Source organism: Schistocerca piceifrons, chromosome 2 (assembly GCF_021461385.2).
Source record: "Schistocerca piceifrons isolate TAMUIC-IGC-003096 chromosome 2, iqSchPice1.1, whole genome shotgun sequence".
Classification (NCBI taxonomy): Eukaryota; Metazoa; Arthropoda; class Insecta; order Orthoptera; family Acrididae; genus Schistocerca; species Schistocerca piceifrons.
In genome coordinates, this window is record NC_060139.1 from 726,972,325 (window position 1) to 727,000,172 (window position 27,848).

A 27,848-nucleotide genomic window follows, 5' to 3' on the forward strand; every position below is an offset into this window, starting at 1 on the left:
GTAATTACATGACGTTTAAGTATTTGATGTACAAATAGATGAAGGTTACTCTCATGGGAACCAGGATACTCTCCAAACTTTTCATAAGCCAGTAAAATGGGACTTTCTGGTGATATACTGATCTTTAGCGTGTGTCTTGTTCAATCTAAAACTAAGAAGAGGCTGGACTGCTCTATTTTATATGCTTTTTCACTTTGTGCTCTTTTTTTCAAAAAAATTTGGATCATTTTACCTGATGTTTATTCTTCTTCACTAACAGACATCACTGTTTTTCATTATATGGCAAACCACCACCAAACTGCTGTGTATGAGAAAGTCATTTCTTTCCAGATACAAAAATTTATTTTCTTGTTTTGAAATTTATTAACTCAGATTGTTTTCAAAACTATGTTACAAAGTACAAATGAATGTCTGCCAGTTACTAAGAAGAAATATTTACTTGCAGCATATTTTGTGACATACATGGTTGAATATGCAATAGGAATACCAGTTTATAAAGATAAACAAATCATCTCAAACACAGAGACATTTCACTGACTTCAGTATTCCCAAATCTTTTTGACAAACTAGCTTACAATGGAAATCTGTTTTGCACTTCCGGGTATAACTTGCTAAATGCCACAGCCTTTTATAAAGGATTCTTTAATGAGAAAGCCATATATGCTCTCATAAATAAGTACTGGCTGAGCGTAAAAGTAAAAACTACCCTGTTGGTATATTCTGTGACTCAGACAATGACTCTGATTGTGTGGGCCATGGAATTGTACTTCAGAAACTAAAATGTTATGGAGGTGGTGGCATCCATCTCATATGGGTGAAGCTTATAACAGAAAACAGCATATAATACTCAGCTTGGGAATGAAACTTAACTTAGAAGGGAAGGTCCATACAAGGTTCAGTACTAAGTCTACTTAAACAACTTTCTGATTACTGTCTTTGAGGTAGCCTTCACCCCTCTCAGTGATGTGTTTTTAATCTCCTCTGCACTTGTAAAGTGCTGGGCCTTGAAAGTTTTCTTAGTTTTTTCAAACAGAAAAAAGTCACATGGGCCCAGGTCTGGCAAATGTGGGTGCTCGGGCATTGTTTTAGTATTGTTTTTGACCAAAAATTCATGAACAAGCAATAAAGTTCAAACAGGTGCATTATCTTGGTGCAAAAGCCATGAATTTTTTTTTTTTTTTTTTTTTTTTTTTTCCACTGGGATTGTTGAGCCTCAGTTTCGATGTCATATCCATAAACACATGTTTCTGTGTCTATTGTGGCATATCTCAATAGTTCCTCATCATCGTTGACTTAATCCAGTGACTCCTGAGCAAATAGCATTTGTCACAATTTTGGAGCAGAGTTAGTTGTCACCCATTTCATATCTAAAATATCTGAAAAAATGTCATGGCATCAGCTAACTGATATGCCATCCTCAAATTCCTGATCGTGATTTGCTGATTATTCATAATTATTTCCTTCATTCCATGATTTCATCAGTTGATGATATTCTCGTGGAGAGCCCAGGATGCTTGTCATCTTCATGGCCTTCTCTGACACACTTATACCACTCATAAAATCTTATTTTACTCATACTAGACTCACCAAAATCAATTTTCAACAATTTAAAAACTTTGTTACACTTTATTCCATTCTTATAGCAAAATTTAATACAAATGCTTCAATCCACTTTTTTTTTTTTTTTACTATACAAATGATTAATTTCCCCTGTTAGTTATATAGTTCCATATCCCATTAATCATATGTTCGATTAATTGTAATGATGTGAAACAATGTTGGTTGTTTTTTTCCCCCCTTAGATGTAAATTAATATTTCCTACCTACCACCATTTACTTATTATATAAATTGAAAAATACCATTGTAATCAAGTAATAGGAAGCTACCAAGAGCTGGCAAATAGCAGCTATAGAATTGGCTGCAGCTGAGATGTTGGTAGCTTTCCTCTGCATCTATATCTACATCCATACTCCGCAAGCCACCTGATGGTGTGTGGCGGAGGGTACCCTGAGTACCTCTATCGGTTCTCCCTTCTATTCCGGTCTCGTATTGTTCGTGGAAAGAAGGATTGTCGGTATGCTTGTGTGTGGGCTCTAATCTCTCTGATTTTATCCTCATGGTCTCTTCGCGAGATATATGTAGGAGGGAGCAATATACTGCTTGACTCTTCGGTGAAGGTATGTTCTCGAAACTTTAACAAAAGCCCATACCAAGCTACTGAGCGTCTCTCCTGCAGAGTCTTCCACTGGAGTTTATCTATCATTTCCGTAACGCTTTCGCGATTACTAAATGATCCTGTAATGAAGCGCGCTGCTCTCAGTTGGGTCTTCTCTATCTCTTCTATCAACCCTATCTGGTACGGATCCCACACTGCTGAGCAGTATTCAAGCAGTGGGCGAACAAGCGTACTGTAACCTACTTCCTTTGGTTTCGGATTGCATTTCCTTAGGATTCTTCCAATGAATCTCAGTCTGGCATCTGCTTTACCGACGATCAACTTTATATGATCATTCCATTTTAAATCACTCCTAATGCGTACTTCCAGATAATTTATGGAATTAACTGCTTCCAGTTGCTGACCTGCTATATTGTAGCTAAATGATAAAGGATCTTTCTTTCTATGTATTCGCAGCCCAATACACTTGTCTGCATTGAGATTCAATTGCCATTCCCTGCACCATGCGTCAATTCGCTGCAGATCCTCCTGCATTTCAGTATAATTTTCCATTGTTACAACCTCTCGATACACCACAGCATCATCTGCAAAAAGCCTCAGTGAACTTCTGATGTCATCCACCAAGTCATTTATGTATATTGTGAATAGCAACGGTCCTATGACACTCCCCTGCGGCACACCTGAAATCACTCTTACTTCGGAAGACTTCTCTCCATTGAGAATGACATGCTGTGTTCTGTTGTCTAGGAACTCCTCAGTCCAATCACACAATTGGTCTGATAGTCCATATGGTCTTACTTTGTTCATTAAATGACTGGGGGGAACTGTATCGAACGCCTTGCGGAAATCAAGTAACACGGCATCTACCTGTGAACCCGTGTCTATGGCCCTCTGAGTCTCGTGGACGAATAGCGCGAGCTGGGTTTCACACGACTGTCTTTTTTGAAACCCATGCTGATTCCTACAGAGTAGATTTTTAGTCTCCAGAAAAGTCATTATACTCGAACATAATACGTGTTCCAAAATTCTACAACTGATCGACGTTAGAGATATAGGTCTATAGTTCTGCACATCTGTTCGACGTTCCTTCTTGAAAACGGGGATGACCTGTGCCCTTTTCCAATCCTTTGGAACGCTACGCACTTCTAGAGACCTACGGTACACCGGTGCAAGAAGTGGGGCAAGTTCCTTCGCGTACTCTGTGTAAAATCGAACTGGTATCCCATCAGGTCCAGCGGCCTTTCCTCTTTTGAGCGATTTTAATTTTTTTCGAAGGACCTTTCTTTTTAGTTTACTCAATAAAATTTAGTTCTTATAAGCATTGATAGAATTATCAGTATAACAATAATTTCCTTTAATACGGTATATAGATTAAGTTTCTGAGATTTCCATGTCTTTTTGTTAATGTACACCTTGACTCGTTCTATGTTCATGGAAGTTCTTCTTCATGACAGGATCCATGGAATATGGGGACTGAAAGAATGAATAAACTGAAAAATAATAAAGGCTGAGGACTGTAGTAGTCACAGCAAAATAATAAATCAAGCAGTAAAGCGGAGATTTACAGAACCTGATAAAATGTGAGATCAACAACGATACAAAAATCAATCCAAACAGGAATATTTGTTACACTGTTAATTTAAAAAAAATCTGCATTTGAAAGTAACAACCACAAACTAAACTTAGTTTTGTTCACTGTGAATGGTGAATGAAAAAAAATGCAGAAAGTCAACAGCTTCAGACAGAAGCAGTTAGTTACTCAAAAAGAAATAACTGATAGCAGGCAATACTTTTAAGGTTTCAACTCACAATCAGAAGTGAAATTATTAATATCTGTTTCAAGAACACCAGTTGTTCTTATTATTAGTAAGTCAAAATGTATATACAACTTTGATACATAGCTATATCTCACCAAAATGAAAAAAAAGTATTTCATAAATACTTGCACGGACTGCCTATAGAAAAACTTTTGTCTGCATTGCAGAAAGAGACCACTGCATCCATTACAGTTTCACTTCCATAATGTATATTATCTAGAAAATGTCACTTTGGCATTTTAAGTGAGCTAAATTAAATTATTTTTCTGTTATCTAATGAGATATTTTGTCTGCATAAACTATAATTCCCCACTGATGTATTATAGCATCAAGGAGGTACATCTTTCTGTTACAAACCTGTATTTTATCCAAACAGCAGGAAATAAATGTATGACATAGCAAAGGGAATTTTAATTATCATATTTTTTCTGGATACATAGACTACTGGCAGCACAATTCTTTGTCACTGATTTGCCTTGGCACACATTGATATACTGCTAAAATCACTTAATAAGAAACACCAAGATAATTATGTTTTCTATAATTACAAGCATCTCACTAGCATCAAGGCTATCAAAAAATCCACAAATGGCGAAATTAAAAACATCAAAAAGAGAAACAAACAAAATCTATATTTGAGAGCTGTTTGTGTTTTATCCTATTTAAAGAGATTGAATGGTATACAGGAAAGTTATTTCAAAGGAACAGTGATGATTGGAGCATTCTAGAGACAGAGTGCAACATTTAAATTTTAAAAACATGTGAAGGTAGAATCTGCCATGGTTCCTATTCGTACATCACTTATAAGGAAATAATAATATGAGCAAAAAGAGGTACAGCAGGTGGACTGCAGGTGGTTGAAAAGCAGGTTTCTGTTTAAAAAGTTCAGAGTTAGTTTTTTTGAGTCATCAGTCTTCTGACTGGTTTGATGCAGCCTGCCTCAAATTTCTCTCCTGTGCCAACCTCTTCATCTCAGAACAGCACTTGCAACCTATGTCCTCAATTATGTGCTGGATGTATGCCAATTTATGGCTTCCTTTACAGTTTTTGCCCTATACCGCTTCCTCCAGTACCATGGAAGTCAGTCCCTGATGTCTTAACACATGTCCTATCATCTTGTCTCTTCTCCTTGTCATTTTCTTCCAAATATTCCTTTCCTCTCTGATTCTGCAGAGAACCTCCTCATTCCTTACCTTATCAGTCCACCTAATCTTCAACATTTGTCTGTAGCACCACATCTCAAATGCTTAGGTTCTCTTCTGTTCTGGTTTTCCCACAGTCCATGTTTCACCACCATACAATGTTGTGCTCCAAATGTATATTCTCAGAAATTCCATCCTCAAATTAAAGCCTATGTTTAAAACTAGTAGACTTCTCTTGGCCAGGGATGCTCTTCTTGCCATTTCTAGACTGCTTTTGATATCCTCCTTGCTGTGTCCGTCATTGGTTATTTTTCTGCAACAGGTGGCAGAATTCCTTAACTTCATCTACTTCGTGACCATCAAACCTGATGTCAAGTTTCTCGCTGTTCTCATTACTGCTACTTCTCATTACTTTCATCTTTCTTCGATTTACTCTCATTCCATATTCTGTACTCATTGAACATTTCTTTTATTTCCATTAGTGCTTCTTTGATGAACAGATTGAACAGTAGGGGTGAAAGACTGCATCCCTGTCTTACACCCTTTTCAATCCAAGCGTTTTGTTCTTGGTTGTCCACTCTTATTAGTCCCTCTTGATTCTTGTACATATGTATATTACATGCCTCTCCCTATAACTTACCCCTATTTTTCGCAGAATTTTGAACACCTCGCACCATTTTACCTTGTTGAACACTTTTTCTAGGTTGACAAATCCTATGAATGTGTCTTGATTTTTCTTTAGTCTTGCATCCACTATCAACTGCAATGTGTGAAATGCCTCTCCGGTGCCTTTACCTTTCTAAAGCCAAACTGATCATCATCTAACACATTCTCAGTATTTGTTAACCTCGCTAAGTTATTCTGTTTAACTCTGCCATTAATACTGAAAATTACCCACAACCCTTAAGAACCAGAACCATATAACATCATAAACCATTTTTCACAAATTATTTCATGAACTGAATGATCCAGTTGTGTTAAAGGCCCCAATTAAATTTAATAAAACTGTCTTACTTTATGTTTCTTAAACCATACTTGTGTAGATTATAAATTACACTTCACCGCCAAGTTTCGTATCTTTTCTGATACAAAAGTCTTAAGATAAACTATGTTCGCACTACATATAATATCATGATACACCAAAACTCAGATTATTTTACTGCAACATACAAACACGAACAACACTGTTATTCTTACGTGTTTGTATGTGTCGTACACATTCCACATTATTACACCATTATCATGGTGAATTTAACATATTTTATTTAAATCAAAAGGATTCAGATATTGCAATCATCTATTAAATTGAATACTCTGTTTTCTACATTTCAGAGTGGGGAAAATTAAGGCTCAACACCAGTCTCTGCATAAGGAATCAACACAGAAGGTTAAGTACATTGGTCTTCATGCTGCATGGGCCTTCACTGTTGTAACATACTATGGAGGTTTATTGAACACAAAAAATTTAGGCCCAGAGTTGTTTCTTAATATAGCCACAGCTGGTATGTATATTAATCTGAAGGTGTTTTAAGTGTAAATTTATGTATAAAAGTAAAAAAGAAAATAAAGAGTCCATTTCCATAAGCAAATAGTATGAGCCAGATTTTCAGTAAAAAAATTAACTGAACGATAACAATCTTTGTGCCCGCAAGATTTAAAATCAAAAATAAATAGTTGCCAAACTCAGCCATATGTGAAAATTGTAAGGATAATTTTGAAATCAGGGGTGGTAATGGGATGTGAATGCACCAGATGCATTTTTATGTAATATGTGCTGGAAGCAGTACTATGAAACAATAAGAATGGGAATGGTGCTAATGTATTCTTTAGCCATTAGGCAATGAAGCAGTCAGTAAAGATGAATAGAAGTTTTAATACACCATTAAAAGAATGTGACCAGAACTGGAATGGAATTTAATGTTTAGTACAGGGCAACAATGCCGTAGGATGTAATTCACTCTTAGCAGTTGTAGTGGTCCACATATATAGCAGTGGCAGATAGTCTGAGGCCACTCACAATTTTAGTAAGGAGGGAGACCTTCATTGTAGTACAAGCAGCATTTATTTATGTAACAGGCTCCATTACATAGTAGTATTACACGTTTGTAGGTTAACTTAAAATGTTATCTATGTCAATAAAAATAATCAATTTTTTACAACAAAATATAATTGGATAGGTAAAAAATCTAGTCACCAAGCAGGAGCAGCATAACACACACATATAAGTATTACAGTTTGCAAACTTTTGGAGCCAGTGGCTCCATGTTCTTGAAGAAGGGCTCAAAGAGAAGGGAGAGGGGTGAAGGCAAAGGACTGGTAAGGTTTGGGGGAAAGGGGTAGAGTTCTGAAAAGTCACCCAGGACCGCGGATCAGGGGAGACTTACTGGACGGGATGAGAACTTTCCTTCTCATCCCATCTGGTAGGTCTCCCCTGACCCAGGGTTCTGGGTGAGTTTTCGGAATTTTATTCCTTTTCCTAAACCTCACCAGTCCTTTTCCTTCATCCATCTTCCTTCCACTTCAGACCTTCTTCCAGAAGAAGTAGCCACTGGCTCTGGAAGCTTGTAAACTTTAATACCTCCCTATGTGTGTTCTCCTGCTGCCTCTTAAAATGTTATCTGTTAACTTAGAGTAACAAAGATAGAACATCTCCTACAGTATCATCTTATTCCTTACTTTCCTAATACAAAATCTGTACACATCAGGTCTTATCAATTTACTTCAATATGACATATGTTGTTGTTGTTGTTGTTGTTGTTGTTGTTGTTATCTACAGTCTGAACACTTGATCTGATGCAGCTCTCCACAGTAGTCTGCCTTGTGCAAGCCTCTTCATCTCTGCATAAATACTGCAACCTACATCCATTTGAACCTGCAATCAAAACTTGCTCTCCATCTACTACAATTTTTACCCTCAAACTACTTTCCATTACCAAACTGATGTTTCCTTGATTTCTCAGGATGTATCCAAGCAAACAATCCCTTGTTTCACTCAAGTTAATATCACATATACATGATCGTATATGAACTTTTGTTTTCTAGATATTTTTAATGGAAATTAGCAGTGCGCTATTGGTATGTGCATTTTCTTCTGTACGACAATCTACTGATTAGCAGACTATCAGCCTATATGATACATTCAGGTGTTTCAATATATATTGTCTTGATCATCTTTTTCTCATATTCTACAAACTTACTGTCTTTTGTTTTTCCACCTGTTGCAATAAGCATCTAACTTCTGTACTGTTTCCATTATCTTCAGCCCTTTTATCCATTAAATGCTTGAAAATACTGGAGGTATTGTGGAATCTGTTTAGTACTTAATATTTGTTTAGAGTTCTGATGGTTTTCAAATCAATTAGACTCATTCCAGTGATCCAGGATCTTCATCAGAGTGTTTATTCTATTAGGCACTGTAGCACAAATGACAAAAAGCATCCAGTCCTACAAGTATATAACAGGGAACCAATATTTCTGTCTGGTTTCAACAGAAGACTTCATGAGCATGCGTGTGCATGCGCTTCAAAAGTCTCAAATGCCTTCATTCCATGAGACACTGTGGAGAAGTATGGAATAGGGTATTTGACTGTTTTCTGGAAATAATCTTGAATGATTAATTACGTCATTTTATGCTCATAATATGCTTTTGTCTTCTTGAATTTCAGTATACTTTTATAAAAATGCAAATGAAATCAAAATTATTTGAAAGCCCACTAAAATGGTTGATTCGAGTCATGTGATACCTGTGATGTCACTGGCTAGCTCGCTGTTTTTCCTGTCACAATGCTAATTTACTGTGATGTCTTGTTTTGGAAGTCACATTTTGGAAAATGTGTTACAAATATTTGCAGTACCGTATTTTACAAATACATGAATAAAAACTCCTGAAAAGTTGTTTTAGAGTGTTCCAGAGAATTAGAAGATGCATAAAATGTAGTTGCACTGTACTGGAAAATTGCCATCACATTGACGGACAAGTTCACTAACTTAATTAAAAATGTGCTGCACTGTGAAATTAACATTAATTTGTACCTGACATTTGCTCTCCCACTGTTACAACAAAGGATAGTGTCAGTCAATGAAATTAAACTCCTAGTGAAAATTCCCCCCCCCCCCTCCCCCCCCCCCCCCCCCCCCCATGAACCATGGACCTTGCCGTTGGTGGGGAGGCTTGTGTGCCTCAGCGATACAGATAGCTGTACCGTAGGTGCAACCACAATGGAGGGGTATCTGTTGAGAGGCCAGACAAACGTGTGGTTCCTGAAGAGGGGCAGCAGCCTTTTCAGTAGTTGCAAGGGCAACAGTCCGGATGATTGACTGATCTGGCCTTGTAACAATAACCAAAACGGCCTTGCCATGCTGGTACTGCGAATGGCTGAAAGCAAGGGGAAACTATGGCCGTAATTTTTCCCGAGGGCATGCAGCTTTACTGTATGATTAAATGATGATGGCACTCTCTTGGGTAAAATATTCCGGAGGTAAAATAGTCCCCCATTCGGATCTTCGGGCGGGAACTACTCAAGAGGATGTCGTTATCAGGAGAAAGAAAACTGGCGTTCTATGGATCGGAGCGTGGAATGTCAGATCGCTTAATCGGGCAGGTAGGTTAGAAAATTTAAAAAGGGAAATGGATAGGTTAAAGTTAGATATATTGGGAATTAGTGAAGTTCGGTGGCAGGAGGAACAAGACTTCTGGTCAGGTGAATACAGGGTTATAAATACAAAATCAAATAGGGGTAACGAAGGAGTAGGTTTAACAATGAATAGGAAAATAGGAATGCGGGTAAGCTACTACAAACAGCATAGTGAACACATTATTATGGCCAAGATAGACATGAAGCCCATGCCTACCACAGTAGTACAAGTTTATATGCAACTAGCTCTGCAGATGATGAAGAAATTGATGAAATGTATGATGAGATAAAAGAAATTATTCAGGTAGTGAAGGGAGATGAAATTTTAATAGTCATGGGTGACTGGAATTCGAGAGTAGGAAAAGGGAGAGAAGGAAACATAGTGGGTGAATATGGATTGGGGGAGAGAAATGACAGAGGAAGCCATCTGGTAGAATTTTGCACAGAGCATAACTTAATCATAGCTAACACTTGGTTTAAGAATCATGAAACAAGGTTGTATACATGGAAGAGCCCTGGAGATACTAAAAGGTATCAGATAGATTATGTAATGGTAAGACAGAGATTTAGGAACCAGGTTTTAAATTGTAAGACATTTCCAGGGGCAGATGTGGACTCTGACTACAATCTATTGGTTATGAACTGTAGATTAAAACTGAAGAAACTGCAAAAAGGTGGGAATTTAAGGAGATGGGACCTGGATAAACTGAAAGAACCAGAGGTTGTACAGAGTTTCAGGGAGAGCATAAGGGAACAATTGACAGGAATGGGGGAAAGAAAGGGGTAGTAGAAATCCTTGGGTAACAGAAGAAATATTGAATTTAATTGATGAAAGGAGTAGATATAAAAATGCAGTAAATCAAGCAGGCAAAATGGAATACAAACGTCTCAAAAATGAGATCGACAGGAAGTGCAAAATGGCTAAGCAGGGATGGCTAGAGGACAAATGTAAGGATGTAGAGGCTTATCTCACTAGGGGTAAGATAGATACTGCCTACAGGAAAATTAAAGAGGCCTTTGGAGATAAGAGAACCACTTGTATGGACATCAGGAGCTCAGACGGAAACCCAGTTCTAAGCAAAAAGGGAAAGCAGAAAGGTGAAGGAGTATATAGAGGGTCTATACAAGGGCAATGTACTTGATGACAATATTATGGAAATGGAAGAGGAGGTAGATGAAGATGAAATGGGAGATACGATACTGAGTGAAGAGTTTGACAGAGCACTGAAAGACCTGAGTTGAAACAAGGCCCCCAGAGTAGACAACATTCCATTGGAACTACTGACGGCCTTGGGAGAGCCAGTCCTGACAAAACTCTACCATCTGGTGAGCAAGATGTATGAGACAGGCGAAATACCCTCAGACTTCAAGAAGAATATAATAATTCCAATCCCAAAGAAAGTAGGTGTTGACAGATGTGAAAATTACCGAACAATCAGTTTAATAAGCCACAGCTGCAAAATACTAACACGAATTCTTTACAGATGAATGGAAAAACTAGCAGAAGCCGACCTCGGGGAAGATCAGTTTGGGTTCCGTAGAAATACTGGAACACGTGAGGCAATACTGACCTTACGATTTATCTTAGAAGAAAGATTAAGGAAAGGCAAACTTACGTTTCTAGCATTTGTAGACTTAGAGAAAGCTTTTGACAATGTTGACTGGAATACTGTCTTTCAAATTCTAGAGGTGACAGGGGTAAAATACAGGGAGCGAAAGGCTACTTACATTTTGTACAGAAACCAGATGGCAGTTATAAGAGTCGAGGGACATGAAAGTGAAGCAGTTGTTGGGAAGGGGGTAAGACAGGGTTGTAGCCTCTCCCCGATGTTTTTCAATCTGTGTATTGAGCAAGCAGTAAAGGAAACAAAAGAAAAATTCGGAGTAGGTATTAAAATCCATGGAGAAGAAATAAAAAGTTTGAGATTCGCGGATGACATTGTAATTCTGTCAGAGACAGCAAAGGACTTGGAAGAGCAGTTGAATGGAATGGATAGCGTCTTGAAAGGAGGATATAAGATGAACATCAACAAAAGCAAAACAAGGATAATGGAATGTAGTTGAATTAAGTAGGGTGATGCTGGGGGAATTAGATTAGGAAATGAGACACTTAAAGTAGTAAAGGAGTTTAGCTATTTGGGTAGCAAAATAACTGATGATGGTCGAAGTAGAGAGGATATAAAATGTAGACTGGCAATGGCAAGGGAACCATTTCTGAAGAAGAGAAATTTGTTAACATCGAGTATAGATTTAAGTGTCAGGAAGTCATTTCTGAAAGTATTTGTATGGAGTGTAGCCATGTATGGAAGTGAAACATGGACGATAAATAGTTTGGACAAGAAGAGAATAGAAGCTTTTGAAATGTGGTGCTACAGAACAATGCTGAAGATTAGATGGGTAGATCACATAACTAATGAGGAAGTATTGAATAGGATTGGAGAGAAGAGAAGTTTGTGGCACAACTTGACCAGAAGAAGGGATCGGTTGGTAGGACATGTTCTGAGGCATCAAGGGATCACCAATTTAGTATTGGAGGGCAGCGTGGAGGGTAAAAATCATAGAGGGAGACCAAGAGATGAATACACTAAGCAGATTCAGAAGGATGTAGGTTGCAGTAGTTACTGGGAGATGAAGAAGCTTGCACAGGATATAGTAGCATGGACAGCTGCATCAAACCAGTATCAGGACTGAAGACCACAACAACAACAACAACAGTGAAAATTGTCGTTTCACCCAACAAAACCTGAATTATTCGGCAGCTCAGCTGTTAGAGCGGTAGACCATCGAATTTTGTAAGATGATTTTCATAGATCGCTGAGTCGAATCTAAACTAATAGGGCATTTAACTTACTTGTGGAATGACTTGACAGTCCTCTCATATGAAAACCAAATCACAATTATAAAACTTGGCCACACCAATCAGAAACAGAATATTGTTATTCTCCCTGCCGTCTACATGCACTTACATTTTCAGTCACTGTTAACACATATCATGTTTAAAAAGATATTTTCTAGTTAATTTGACAACAAACTTTTTACTTTATTAGAAACAATGTTTTTATCTAAATACTGTCCATCTAGGATCCTTATTGTTTAAAATTCAGCAGTTTCATAATCTTACATAAAGATGAAGTAAGTCTGCTTCAGACACTAACATTAGTTTACACCCACAAACATTACAGCCCAACATGTGTCATGTGTCACCTGCATGTTGTACATGCTTTATATCTCTCTGTATAACCTCATTGTCCTTCACCTCGTTGTACTGTGAGCATAGGATGATATCTTCACTACTAGAAATGCTTTCCAAAAAGTGAATTGCTCGTTCACAAAGTAAATGCATTTATCCTCTGTTGTCCATTTCTCAGACTAGACTAATGTGAAGCTCCCATGATCAAAACAACTACTACAATCAGTTATTGCTAAAACAATTTTTGTATTTCGTGTAACAATTTTAAAATGTATTGATCATTCGAGAATTTGAACATTTGACCACTTAATCTGCTGCTGGATGCACTATCCATTATACTACTGAACACCAGCTGGATGCAATAGCTCTGCTGAGTGCTTTCTAGAAAGGAAATCAGCATTAAGTTTTCCAACCATAATTTTATTATGTATTGGGTCATAGCTCATGACTGATAGTCAATTATCTAGTTATAATATATGGACCTATTTGCAAAAGTTCTACAATTCCTTGGTTTTGAGCGAGTTTAATGATATTGCTGGGAGCAGGGAAATAAATGTGCATTGTTGCACATATCACTGCTCTAAATGGATGGAGCATAAACCCATCAATTTTTGCGAGGCTCCGACTATCACCGTTCACAAAATTCCTTTCTGTTGTTATGTAAAATTTGTAATTGCACATTTGATCATGAAATAGCTAAACTCCAGAATGAAATTTTCACTCTGCAGCAGAGTGTGCCCTGATATGAAACTTCTTGGCAGATTAAAACTGTGTGCTAGACCGAGAACTCAGGACCTTTGCCTTTTGCGGGCAATTGCTCTGCTGACTGAGCTACCCAACCATGACTCACAACCCATCCTCACATCTTCAATTCTGCCAGTACCTTGTCTTCCACCTTCCAAACTTCACAGAAGCCCTCCTGTGAACCTAGCAGAACTAGCACTCTTGGCAGAATTGGAGCTGTGAGGATGGGTTGTGAGTCATGCCTGGGTAGCTCAGTCGGTAGAGCACTTGCCCACAAAAGACAAGGGTCCCAAGTTTGAGTCTCAGTCTGGCACACAGTTTTAATTTGCCAGGAAGTTTCATGGCAGCTAAACTATTTGCAGAAAAAGTATGTAAAAACCTCATAAATTTGGCTAATACTCCTATAGCACACGTATAGCTTCATCTTACTCCTAGTCTACAATGTCACCATAGCTCAGCCAATAACAGAGCATTTTCAATCATATGACCAGATCTTGATATTTAATGGTTTTTAGGTTTTAATTACATTGAAGTAACAGATATTTAGTGAGAGTATTGATTGTAAATGCTATTTAAATGTTATAATCAATCAGAATAGTACCAATCTGAACCATTTTTTAACCATAGAAAACTAGCCTATTCAATACAGGACACCAGCATAAAGTCTGGTGATCAGAAACCTTATGCCACCACTCCTCGTCCCCTTTGCTGGAAAGGCAAAGGGAAAACTGCTAACAGTGTGTGACATACCTGGACGGTCATCATCCAAGTACCAGTTACTCACAGTGTCGCTTAAAATCAGTGATCTGTTGGGAATCAATGTATTCAGTGAGGCAAGGCCATTGAAGGTCCTCTTCATTGTTGCCTTCTTGCATTAATCGATCATGCCCAACATGTTTAATGAAAACGCAGACATTGCACCTATGATGTGAGAACAGTGCATAATAACTGTATCACCTGTTTCAAGAACTGTACTTTTTTATGAGAACTGATTTTTCTGTAGAGATGGTGTTGTCAGGAGTGACAGATTATTGGTGACATCAATTGTAACCACCCAGCAGTGGAATTACCGTCTGTGCATGCACCTGAATGCCCCATTATTGCTTTGATGATGTTTCACACAGCAACTGTAGCATCACCACATAGCTGACTGTGGAATCAGACTTGGTTGATGACTAACCTTTCCAGTTGTTTGCATTTGTTGTTTTTTTGTTTTTTCAGTTTTTTGTTTTGTTTTTCAGTTTTTTGTTGTTTTTCATTTGTTTACATTTAATAGAAACACCACAATTAACTATACAAACTCTTTTATCTATTCACTAATAACAAATTAACTGACACAGACTAGGTAATAAAAGCAAACAAGACACAAATAGAGAATCACAGTCACTTAATCCTGGAAGACAGACATATCCATTCACTTCCATAGTCACTGACAAAAAAAAAAGGCATTTGGATGATAACATCACCAATGATGGTCTAAAGGAGAGTTGGAAGGAGAGGAAATGGAATGACACTGTAGTCAGAGAGTATTGGACTGAAAAAAATTGAAGAAATCTTGTACTTGTATGAATCTTCAGGTTGTTAGGAGCACATTTATGTACTCACAAAGAAGTGACCAAGTCTTAGAAAACAAACATTTTTGGAATAACAAGATTATTTGATTTCAGAAAATCTTCCATTAAGAAGTTTCCAATAAAGCTGAGTCACATAAGATGGAATCCTGACATCAGACCATAGTGATGAGAATACATTTAAAAAGTGTGGGTTGATAAAGAATAAAATAAATACCATTTGTTGCTGATGATAATTCTGAGAGAAATAAAAAAGTGTATAAAATGCACATTATGACACTATGATCTCAAGGGGGGGTGGGGTTACTCTCTGTGGAAGCAACTAAAGCTGAATACACACCAGCAAAACCTGTAAATAAAAATCAAGACCTTGTTTATCAAGCAAACAGGCCATCATAGAAGACTGAAACAAATACATAAAAAAGATAATACTGAGACTTACCTCATCTAGCCAATCACAGGAGCCTACAGTTTTATATATCTCTTTCAAGGTGCACTAATTTCTTTACCTGTACTGCACATAAGTTTTTAAAAGGTATTTTATAAGATATCTAAAGGAGTGTGTACAAGAAAAAAGGTCACAATGAAGGAATGCAAGTGGTGTTAGGAGTAAGGATGCAGATGTAGAATTAGGGAAGGGTTTCCATGTTGGTGTTAGTGAATAGGTTTCTCACAGGATGACTCAAAATTACTTAATCAGAAAAGACAATTAGACTATGTTGCCACAATATTGCAAAACACATGATTATGCTAAACACATTGAGATGGTAAATCATGAAATAATACAAATTTAATTATATAGCTTTTGTTCTACAGGGGAAGTAACAAATGTAAATGTGTTTGTTGTTGTTGTTGTTGTTGTTGTTGTTGTCTTCAGTCCTGAGACTGGTTTGATACAGATCTCCTTGCTACTCTATCCTGTGCAAGCTTCTTCATCTCCCAGTACTTACTGCAACCTACATCCTTCTGGATCTGCTTAGTGTATTCATCTCTTGGTCTCCCTCTATGATTTTTACCCTCCACGCTCCCCTCCAATGCTAAATTTGTGATCCCTTGATGCCTCAGAACATGTCCTACCAAGCAGTCCCTTCTTCTTGTCAAGTTGTGCCACAAATTCCTCTTCTCCCCAATTCTATTCAATACCTCCTCATTAGTTGTGTGATCTACCCATCTAATCTTCAGCATTCTTCTGTACCACCACATTTCGAAAACTTCTATTCTCTTCTTGTCCAAACTATTTATTGTCCATGTTTCACTTCCATACATGGCTACACTCCATACAAATACTTTCAGAAACGACTTCCTGACACTTACATCTATACTCGATGTTAACAAATTTCTCTTCTTCAGAAACGCTTTCCTTGCCATTGCCAGTCTACATTTTATATCCTCTCTACTTCGACCATCATCAGTTATTTTGCTCCTCAGATAGCAAAACTCCTTTACTACTTTAAGTGTCTCATTTCCTAATCTAATTCCCTCAGCATCACCCTACTTAATTCGACTACACTCCATTATCCTCGTTTTGCTTTTGTTGATGTTCATCTTATATCCTCCTTTCAAGACGCTGTCCATTCCGTTAAACTGCTCTTCCAAGTCCTTTGCTGTCTCTGACAGAATTACAATGTCATCAGCGAACCTCAACATTTTTATTTCTTCTCCATGGACTTTAATACCTACTCCAAATTTTTCTTTTGTTTCCTTTACTGCTTGCTCAATATACAAATTGAATAACATCAGGGACAGGCTACAACCCTGTCTCACTCCCTTCCCAACCGCTGCTTCCCTTTCATGCCCCTCGACTCTTATAACTGCCATCTGGTTTCTGTACAAAATGTAAGTAGCCTTTCGCTCCCTGTATTTTACCCCTGTCACCTCTAGAATTTGAAAGACAGTATTCCAGTCAACATTGTCAAAAGCTTTCTCTAAGTCTACAAATGCTAGAAATGTAGGTTTGCCTTTCCTTAATCTATTTTCTAAGATAAGTCGTAGGGTCAGTATTGCCTCACATGTTCTAACATTTCTGCGGAATCCAAACTGATCTTCGCCGAGGTTGGCTTCTACCAGTTTTTCCATTCGTCTGTAAAGAATTTGCGTTAGTATTTTGCAGCTGTGACTTATTAAACTGATAGTTCGGTAATTTTCACATCTGTCAACACCTACTTTCTTTGGGATTGGAATTATTATATTCTTCTTGAAGTCTGAGGGTATTTCGCCTGTCTCATACATCTTCCTCACCAGATGGTAGAGTTTTGTCAGGACTGGCTCTCCCAAGGCCGTCAGTAGCTCCAATGGAATGTTGTCTACTCTGGGGGCCTTGTTTCGACTCAGGTCTTTCAGTGCTCTGTCAAACTCTTCCCGCAGTATCGTATCTCCCATTTCATCTTCATCTACCTCCTCTTCCATTTCCATAATATTGTCCTCAAGTACATCACCCTTGTATAGATGCTCTATATATTCCTTCCACCTTTCTGCTTTCCCTTATTTGCTTAGAACTGGGTTTCCATCTGAGCTCTTGATATTCATACAAGTGGCTCTCTTTTCTCCAAAGGTCTCTTTAATTTTCCTGTAGGCAGTATCTATCTCACCCCTAGTGAGATAAGCCTCTACATCCTTACATTTGTCCTCTAGCCATCCCTGCTTAGCCATTTTGCACTTCCTGTCGATCTCATTTTTGAGACGTTTGTATTCCTTTTTGCCTGCTTCATTTACTGCATTTTTATGTTTTCTCCTTTCATCAATTAAATTCAATATTTCTGCTGTTACCCATGGTTTTCTACTAGCCCTCATCTTTTTACCTACTTGATCCTCTGCTGCCTTCACTACTTCGTCCCTCAGAGCTACCCATTCTTCTTCTACTGTATTTCTTTCCCCTATTCCTGTCAATTGTTCCCTTATGCTGTCCCTGAAACTTTGTACAACCTCTGGTTTAGTCAGTTTATCCAGGTCCCATCTCCTTAAATTCCCACCATTTTGCAGTTTCTACAGTTTTAATCTACAGTTCATAACCAATAGATTGTAGTCAGAGTCCACAGCAGCCCCTGGAAAAGTCTTACAATTTAAATCCTGGTTCCTAAATCTCTGTCTTACCATTATATAATCTATCTGATACCTTTTAGTGTCTCCAGGGCTCTTCCATGTATACAACCTTCTTTCATGATTCTTCAACCAAGTGTTAGCTGTGATTAAGTTATGCTCTGTGCAGAATTCTACCAGATGGCTTCCTCTGTCATTTCTCTCCCCCAATCCATATTCACCCACTATGTTTCCTTCTCTCCCTTTTCCTACTCTCGAATTCCAGTCACCCATGACTATTAAATTTTCGTCTCCCTTCACTACCTGATTAATTTCTTTTATCTCATCATACATTTCATCAATTTCTTCATCATCTGCAGAGCTAGTTGCATATAAACTTGTACTACTGTAGTAGGCATGGGCTTCATGTCTATCTTGGCCACAATAATGCATTCACTATGCTGTTGGTAGTAGCTTACCCGTACTCCTATTTTTTATTCTTTATTAAACCTACTCCTGCATTACCCCTATTTGATTTTGTATTTATAACCCTGTATTCACCTGACCAAAAGTCTTGTTCCTCCTGCCACCGAACTTCACTAATTCCCACTATATCTAACTTTAACCTATACATTTCCCTTTTTAAATTTTCTAACCTACCTGCCCGATTAAGGGATCTGACATTCCTCGCTCCGATCCGTAGAACGCCAGTTTTCTTTCTCCTGATAACGACATCCTCTTGGCCAAGGGGGGCTATTTTACCTCTGTAATATTTTACCCAAGAGGACACCATCATCATTTAAGCATACAATAAAGCCACATGCCCTCGGGAAAAATTATGGCTGTAGTTTCCCCTTGTTTTCAGCCGTTCGCAGTACCAGCACAGCAAGGCCGTTTTGGTTAGTGTTGCAAGGCCAGATCAGACAATCATCCAGACTGTTGCCTGTGCAACTACTGAAAAGGCTGCTGCCCCTCTTCAGGAACCACACGTTTGTCTGGCCTCTCAACAGATACCCCTCCGTTGTGGTTGCACCTACAGTACGGCCACCTGTATCACTGAGGCACACAAGCCTCCCCACCAACCTCAAGGTCCGTGGTTCATGGGGGTAGGTAGGATGTGTTTGTTAGGTTGTCATTATAGGGGAACTGCGGAGGGGGGGGGGGGGGGGGGGTTGTTTTTGGTGTGGTTTGTAGCTTTCTTTGTATGGCATCCATGATCTCACCATCATCCATGAACTTCTTACTCAGCAAATATTCTTTATAAGGCCTCAGAAAGGAAAATATGACAGTGCCAAGTGCAGGCTGTGTGCTGGATATTTAAATATCTTGGATTTCAGAGCATGTAAAGTATCCATCTGCTCTACATCTATAACCTGCATATCACTGTGAAGTGAATGGCAGAGGGTACATCCCACAGTACTAGTTATTAGCTCTTTCTCCTGTTCTTGTTAAGCATGCCTCTGTGTCTGCCATAGTTAATCTTTTCTTGTCCTCATGATCCCTAAGCAAGCAGTATGTAGGGGTTTGTAGTTTATTCCTAGAAATCATTTAAGGTCAGTTCCTGAAATGTTTTTAGTAGAGTTTCTCCATTTAGTTCCCGTCTACTCTCAAGAGTCTACCAGTTCAGTTCACTCAACATCTCAGTGACACTCTCCTGCGAGTCAAAAAAGCCTGAAAGCTTTCATGTTGCCCAACTCTGTATAAGTTCAACATTCTGTTCTAGTCCTATCTTGCGTGGCTCCGACACACTTGAGCAATATTCTAGAATGGGTCACATCAGTGATTTGTAAGCTATCTTCTTTGTAGACTGATTGCATTTCACTAGTATTCTACCAACTGATTGCAGCTGTGACTCACTGGTATTACATTCATAGAATAGCATAATTTTTCATTTTGTCAAGTGCACAATTTTACATTTATGAACATTCAAAGCAAGAATCCAAAATTTGCACCACTTTGAAATCTTATCAAGGTCTGACTGAATATTTGTGCAGCTTCATTCAGACTGTGCTTCATTGTAGATAATGGCATCATCTGCAAAAAGTCTATGGTTACTATTAATATTGCCCAGAAGGTCGTTAATGTACAACATGAACAACAAAGGACCCAACGAACTCCCATGGGGTACACCTGAAGTTCTTTCTACATATGTTAATGATTCTCCATCCAAGATAACATGCTGCATCCTCCCTACCAAAAACTCCTCAGTAAAGTCACAAATATCACCTGATACCCCAAATCATTGTGCTTTTGATAATAAGCATAGGTGTGGTACTGAGTCAAATGGATTTCAGAATTTGAGAACTATGGCATCTATGTGACTGCCTTGATCCGTGATTTTGACTGCCTTGATCCATGGTTTTCAGTTTGTTATGTGAGAAAAGTGCAAGTCTAGTTTCATATGATCCATATTTTTGAAATTTGTGTTGGGTGGCATGGAAGATTTCATTCTGTTTGAGATAATTATTATGTCTGAGCTCAGAATATGTTCTAAGATTGTACAAGAAATGGATTTCAAGGATGTTGGACAGTAGTTTTGTGGATCCTGCTCTTCTTGTAGACAGGTGTGACAGTTAGATTTAATTCGTAATGCAGATCTCTTTTCCTTCTAGCATTGCACTTGTGAGCAGCTGTTACTCTCAAACACAGATGAGTTGTGGATAACAATTTCCATAAGTGAATAAATGTACTGTGTAGCTGTGGTTAACATTGTCAGATGGTTATAGATATGCCTGGAAAGTATAAATGTCTGAAACCCACACACAGTACTAGTTATTCTTTTGTGTGCAGTTAGCCTTCTGCCGCCAAGCAGTGTGTCAGCACTGCGCAAGTAGCAGCAAGTGGCTTATTTAGCGTTGATATAAGTGTTGTAGTCAAGTTGAAAATTTGTTTGAGTGTTCTTAGTGCAATTGTTTAGTTAAACCTGCCAAATCATTGTGCAGTTTCGTATTTAGCAGGGGCAGATTTGCATTTTAATATCTATGATGTGTAAAGTCGCGTAGTCCTCTGTCATTTGTTTATTTCTTTCAAATAGTCTTTGTACGTTACTGACTGTACAGTTAACCTTCTACCTCCGAGCAGGGTGTCAGCAGTGCGCAAGTAGCAGCATTACTGCATTTACTAGGCAGTCTTGTATTTTAATAATCATTTAAATTTTGTGTTGAATTGTTTATGCTCTCTGTAGATTAGTTCAGACGTTCTTTGCACAACAGTTTTTAGCATGGATAGGGACTGTGACTGCTGTGTTCGGATGCGGGCTGAGTTGGCATCCCTTCGCTCGCAGCTTCAGGCAGTGTTGGTTTCAGTCACACAGCTTGAGGCTATTGCCAATGGGCATCACTGTGGGGGTCCAGACGGGGGTTTGTCGGGGACGGCCAGCTCGTCCCACGCATCCCCCGATCGGACTACGACTGTGGCTGCCCGGGATACTGCCCACACTGAGGCTGACCGCTCACCCGTGGTAGAGTGGGAGGTCGTCTCGAGGTGTGACAGGGGGCGAAAGACATTCTGGAGGGCAGAACGGAAGGCCTCTCCAGTTTTTCTAACGAACCGGTTTCAGGCTCTGTCTCCAGCTGATACTGATCTTCAGCCGGACATGGCTGTTTGTCCTGTTCCAGAGGTTGCCCCTCAGTCTGCAAGATCTGGGTGGTCAAAGAGGGTGGGCTTACTGGTAGTTAGGAGCTACAACAACAGGCGCGTAATGGGGCCTCTTAGGGATATGGCTGCAAGGGAGGGGAAGAAAACGAATGTGCGCTCTGTGTGCATACCGGGGCGGGGGGGGTCATTCCACATGTGGAAAGGGTCCTTCCGGATGCCATGAAGGGTACAGGGTGCACCCATCTGCAGGTGGTCGCTCATGTTGGCACCAATGATGTGTGTCGCTACGGATCGGAGGAAATCCTCTCTGGCTTCTGGCAGCTATCTGGTGAAGACTGCCAGTCTCACTAGCAGGATGAAAACAGAGCTCACCGTCTGCAGCATCATTGACAGGACTGACTGTGGACCTTTGGTACAGTTCCAAGTGGAGGGTCTGAATCAGAGGCTGAGACGGTTCTGTGACCGTGTGGGCTGCAGATTCCTCGACTTGCGCCATAGGGTGGTGGGGTTTCGGGTTCCGCTGGATAGGTCAGGAGTCCACTATACACAGCAGGCGGCTACACGGGTAGCAGGGGTTGTGTGATGTGGACTGGGCAGATTTTTAGGTTAGATGGCCTCGAGCAAGTACAGAAAGGACAACAGCCTCAAAGGGTGTGGGGCAAAGTCAGGACATGTGGGGACCAAGCAGCAATCGGTATTGTAATTTTAAACTCTCTAAGCTCCATTGGCAAAGTACTGGAACTTCAAGCGCTGATAGAAAGCGCCGAAGCAGAAATCGTTATAGGTACAAGAAGCTGGCTGAAGCCAGAGCTAAATTCTGCCGAAATTTTTACAAAGGCACAGACGGTGTTTAGAAAGGATAGATTGCATGCAACCGGTGGTGGCGTGTTTGTTGCTGTTAGTAGTAGTTTATCCTGTAGTGAAATAGAAGTGGACAGTTCCTGTGAATTATTATGGGTGGAGGTTATACTCAACAAGTGAGCTAGGTTAATAATTGGCTCCTTTTACCGACCTCCCGACTTAGCAGCATTAGTGGCAGAGCAACTGAGAGAAAATCTGGAATACTTTTCACATAAATTTCCTCAGCGTGTTATAGTCTTAGGTGGAGATTTCAATTATGGGTGGAGGTTATACCCAACAACTGAGCTAGGTTAATAATTGGCTCCTTTTATCGACCTCCCAACTCAGTACCATTAGTGGCAGAACAACTGAGAGAAAATCTGGAATGGATTTCACATAAATTTCCTCAACATGTTATACTCTTAGGTGGAGATTTCAATTTACCAGATATACACTGGGACACTCACTCAGATGTTTAGGACGGGTGGTAGGGACAGAGCATCGAGTGACATTATACTGAGTGCACTATCCGAAAATTACCTCAAGCAATTAAACAGAGAACCGACTCGTGGAGATAACATCTTGGACCTACTGATAACAAACAGACCCAAACTTTTTGACTCTGTAAGCACAGAACAGGGAATCAGTGATCATAAGGCCATTGCAGCATCCCTGACTATGGAAGTAAATAGGAATATAAAAAAAGGGAGCAAAGTTTATCTGTTTAGCAAGAGTAATAGGAGGCAGATTTCAGACTACCTAACAGATCAAAATGAAAATTTCTCTTCCGATACTGACAATGTTGAGTGTTTATGGAAAAAGTTCGAGGCAATCATGAAATGCGTTTTAGACAGGTACGTGCCAAGTAAAACTGTGAGGGGCAGGAAAAACCCACTGTGGTTCAACAACAAAGTTAGGAAACTACTGCAAAAGCAAAGAAATTTCACTGCAAATTTAAACACAGCCAAAGCCTCTCAGACAAACAGAAGCTACACGATGTCAAAGTTAGCATAAGGAGGGCTATGCATGAAGCGTTCAGTGAATTCGAAAGTAAAATTCTATGTACCGACTTGACAGAAAATCCTCGGAAGTTCTGGTCTTACGTTAAATCAGTAAGTGGATCGAAACAGCATATCCAGACACTCTGGGATGATAATGGCATTGAAACAGAGGATGACACACGTAAAGCTGAAATACTAAACACCTTTTCCCAAAGTTGTTTCACAGAGGAAGACTGCACTGCCGTTCCTTGTCTAAATCCTCGCACGAACAAAAAAATGGCTGACATCGAAATAAATGTCCAAGGAATAGAAAAGCAACAGAGGAAATTCAACTGGACCTGACGGGATACAAATTCGATTGTACACAGAGTACATGAAAGAACTTGACCCCTTCTAACAGCCATGTACCGCAAGTCTCTAGAGGAACGGAAGGTTCGGAATGCTTGGAAAAGAGCATAGATAATTCCAGTTTTCAAGAAGGGTCGTCGAACAGATGCGCAAAACTATAGACCTATATCTCTGACATCGATCTGTTGTAGAATTTTAGAACATGTTTTTTGCTCGCGTATCATGCCATTTCTGGAAACCCAGAATCTACCCTGTAGGAATCAACATGGATTCCGCAAACAGCAATCGTGTGAGACCGAACTCGCTTTATTTCTTCATGAGACCCAGAAAATATTAGATACAGGCCCCCAGGTAAATGCCATTTTCCTTGACTTCCAAAAGGCGTTTGATACAGTTCCGCACTGTCGCCTGATAAACAAAGTAAGAGCCTGCGGAATATCAGACCAGCTGTGTGGCTGGATTGAAGAGTTTTTAGCAAACAAAACACGGCATGTTGTTCTCAATGGAGAGACGTCTAAAGACGTTAAAGTAACCTCTGGTGTGCCACAGGGGAGTGTTATGGGACCATTGCTTTTCACAATATATATATAAATGCCAGTAGATAGGTCGGAAGTTCCATGCGGCTTTTCGCGGATGATGCTGTAGTATACAGAGAAGTTGCAGCATTAGAAAATTGCAGCAAAATGCAGGAAGATCTGAAGCAGATAGGCACTTGGTGCAGGGAGTGGCAACTGACCCTTAACATAGACAAATGTAATGTATTGAGAATACATAGAAAGAAGGATCCTTTATTGTATGATTATGTGACAGCGGAACGAACACTGGTTGCAGTTACTTCTGTAAAACATCTGTGAGTATGCATACAGAACAATTTGAAGTGGAATGATCATATAAAATTAATTGTTGGTAAGGCGGGTGCCAGGTTGAGATTCATTGGGAGAGTCCTTAGAAAATGTAGTCCATCAACAAAGGAGGTGGCTTACAAAACACTCGTTCAACCTATACTTGAGTATTGCTCATCAGTGTGGGATCCGTACCAGGTCGGGTTGTCAGAGGAGATAGAGAAGATCCAAAGAAGAGCGGCACGTTTCATCACAGGGTTATTTGGTAAGCGTGGTAATGTTACAGAGATGTTTAGCAAACTCAAGTGGCAGACTCTGCAAGAGAGGCGCTCTGCATTGCGGTGTAGCTTGCTGTCCAGGTTTTGAGAGGGTGCATTTCTGGATGAGGTATCGAATATATTGCTTCTCCCTACTTATACCTCCCGAGGAGTTCACGAATGTAAAATTAGAGAGATTCAAGTGCGCACGGAGGCTTTCCGGCAGTCATTCTTCCCGCGAACCATACGCGACTGTAACAGGAAACGGAGGTAATGACAGTGGCAAGTAAAGTGCCCTCCGCCATACACCATTGGGTGGCTTGTGGAGTGCAAATGTAGATGTAGAATACTTTTTGCTTAAGTGAGGAGTTACGTCAGAATATTATCCCATAAGACATCAGTGATTGAATATTATTGTTGTTTTTGTTGTTGTCGTCATCAGTCTTCTGACTGGTTTGGCGTCACAAATTCCTCTCCTGTGCCAAACTCTTTATCTCACAGAAGCATTTGCAACCTATGTTCTCAGTTACTTGCTGGTTTTATTCCAATTTCTGTCTTCCACTACAGTTTTTACCCTCTACAGCTCCCTCTAGTACCATGGAAGTTATTCCATGATGTCTTGATGTCTTATTATCCTGACCTTTCTTCTTGTCAGTGTCTTCCATGTATTTCTTGCCTCACCAATTTTCGGGAAACCTCTTCGTTCCTTAACTTAACAGTCAATCTAATTTTCCGTATTCTTCTGTAGCACCACATCTCAAATGCTTAGATTGTCTTCTGTTAGGTTTTTCCCACAGTCCATGTTTCACTACCATAGAATGCTGTGCTCCAAACATATATTCTCAGAAATTTCTTTCTCAAATTAATGCCTATGTTTGATACCCGTCCACTTCTCTTGGCCGGGGTATTAACTGTCTTTCCCTAAGAATTTCAAACATCTTGCCCCATTTGACATTCTCAAATGCTTTTTCCAGGTCAGCAAATCCTATGAACATGGCTTGATTTTTCTTTAGTCTTGCTTACATCAACAACCACAATGTCAGAATTGGTTATCTAGTGCCTTTACCTTTTGTAAACCCAAGCTGATCGTCTGACACACCTTCAATTTCCTCTTCCATTCTTCTGTACATTATTTTTGTAAGTAATTTGGATGCAAGAGCTGTTAAGTCTGATTGTGCGATAATTCTCACACTTATCAGCTCTTGCAGTCCTTGGAACTGCATGCATGATGTTGCTTCCCGAAAGTCAGATTGTGTATCACCAGACTCATACCTTCTGCAAACCAACATGAATAGTCGCTTCGTTGCCACTTCCACCAATGGCTTTAGAAATTCTGATGGAGTTATCTATTCCTTCTGCCTTACTTGATTTTAAGTCTTCCAAAGCTTTTTTAAATTCTGATTGTAATTGTGGATCCCTAACTCCTATTTCGTCTTCAATCATGTCATCAGATAAGTCTTTCTCCACATACAGACCTTCACTGAATTCTTTCTACCCACCCACTTTCTCCTCTGCATTTAATGATGTAATTTCCACTACATTCTTAATGTTACCAACCTGATTTTCATTTCACCAAAGATTGTTTTGAGTTTTTTATATGTTGAGTCAGGCCTTCTGACAATCATTTCTTTTTGTAGTTTCTTCCCTTTTTTATGCAGCCATTTCACCTTAGCTTCTCTGCACTCCCTATCTGTTTCATTCCTAAGTGGCTCGTATTTCTGTACTTCTGATTTAACATTTTTGCACTTTATTCTTCCATTGATCAACTGAAGTATTTCTTACATGTGGTTTCTTTGCAGTTACCTTCTTTGAACCCATGGTTTTTCCCTCCAACTTCTGTAATTGCCCTTTTTAGAGATCTCCGTTCCTCTTCATCCAAACAGATATTCCTTGTTGCAGTATCTATAGCCTTAGATAACTTCAGTCTTATATCTTCATTCCTTAGTACTTCCATATTCCACTTCTTTGCACATAGATCTTCCTGACTAGTCTCTGAAGCATCGGCCTACTCTTCATCATTACTATATTGTGATCTATGTCTATATCTGCTCCTGTGGTATGCCTTACAATCTGGCATCTGATTTCAGAATCTCTGCCTGACCATGATGTAACTTAAGGGAATCTTCCTGTGTCTCCCAACATTTTCCAAGTATACATCCTCCTCTTGTGATTCTTGTATGGAGTAATCACTATTACAACTTCATGGAGTCCTGGGTTCGATGCCTGGCCGGGTTGGGGATTTTTCTATGCCTGGGGTCTGGGTGTTTGAGTTGTCCTCATCATTTCACCATTGTCATCATTTGTGATGGTGGCTAATTTTGACTGTGTAAAAATTGGACCATGTAAGTATTGGGGCTTTATATGGACTATGATGACCATGCAGTTGAGCACCCTACAAACCAAACATCATCACTATTACTACCTGAAATTTATTGCAGAACCCAATTAGTCTTTCTCCTCTCTCATCCCTAGTACCAAGCCCATACTCGCCCATAATCCTTTCTTCTACTCCTTCCCCTACAACAACATTCCAATCCCTCTTAACTATTAGAATTTAATCTCCCGTTGTACTGAATTACCTATTCGATATCCTCGTATACTTTCTCTCTCCCTTCACCGTCAACCTACAACATTGACATGTATACCTGAACTATCGTTGTGGTTTGCTGTTGA

The 27,848-nt window shown here is 39.4% G+C and overlaps 1 protein-coding gene across 4 annotated transcripts in view; it reads left to right on the top strand.

Annotated features, from left to right (window-relative positions):
* The window catches only part of LOC124777261 (organic cation transporter protein-like), a 320,726-nt gene that overhangs the window by 251,097 nt on the left and 41,781 nt on the right, over positions 1 to 27,848 (top strand). For all 4 annotated transcript variants that reach the window (XM_047252588.1, XM_047252589.1, XM_047252590.1 and 1 more), the window contains one exon: positions 6,469 to 6,638. In XM_047252588.1, the coding sequence (XP_047108544.1) occupies positions 6,469 to 6,638 (170 nt within the window). The remainder of the gene's footprint in view (positions 1 to 6,468; positions 6,639 to 27,848) is intronic.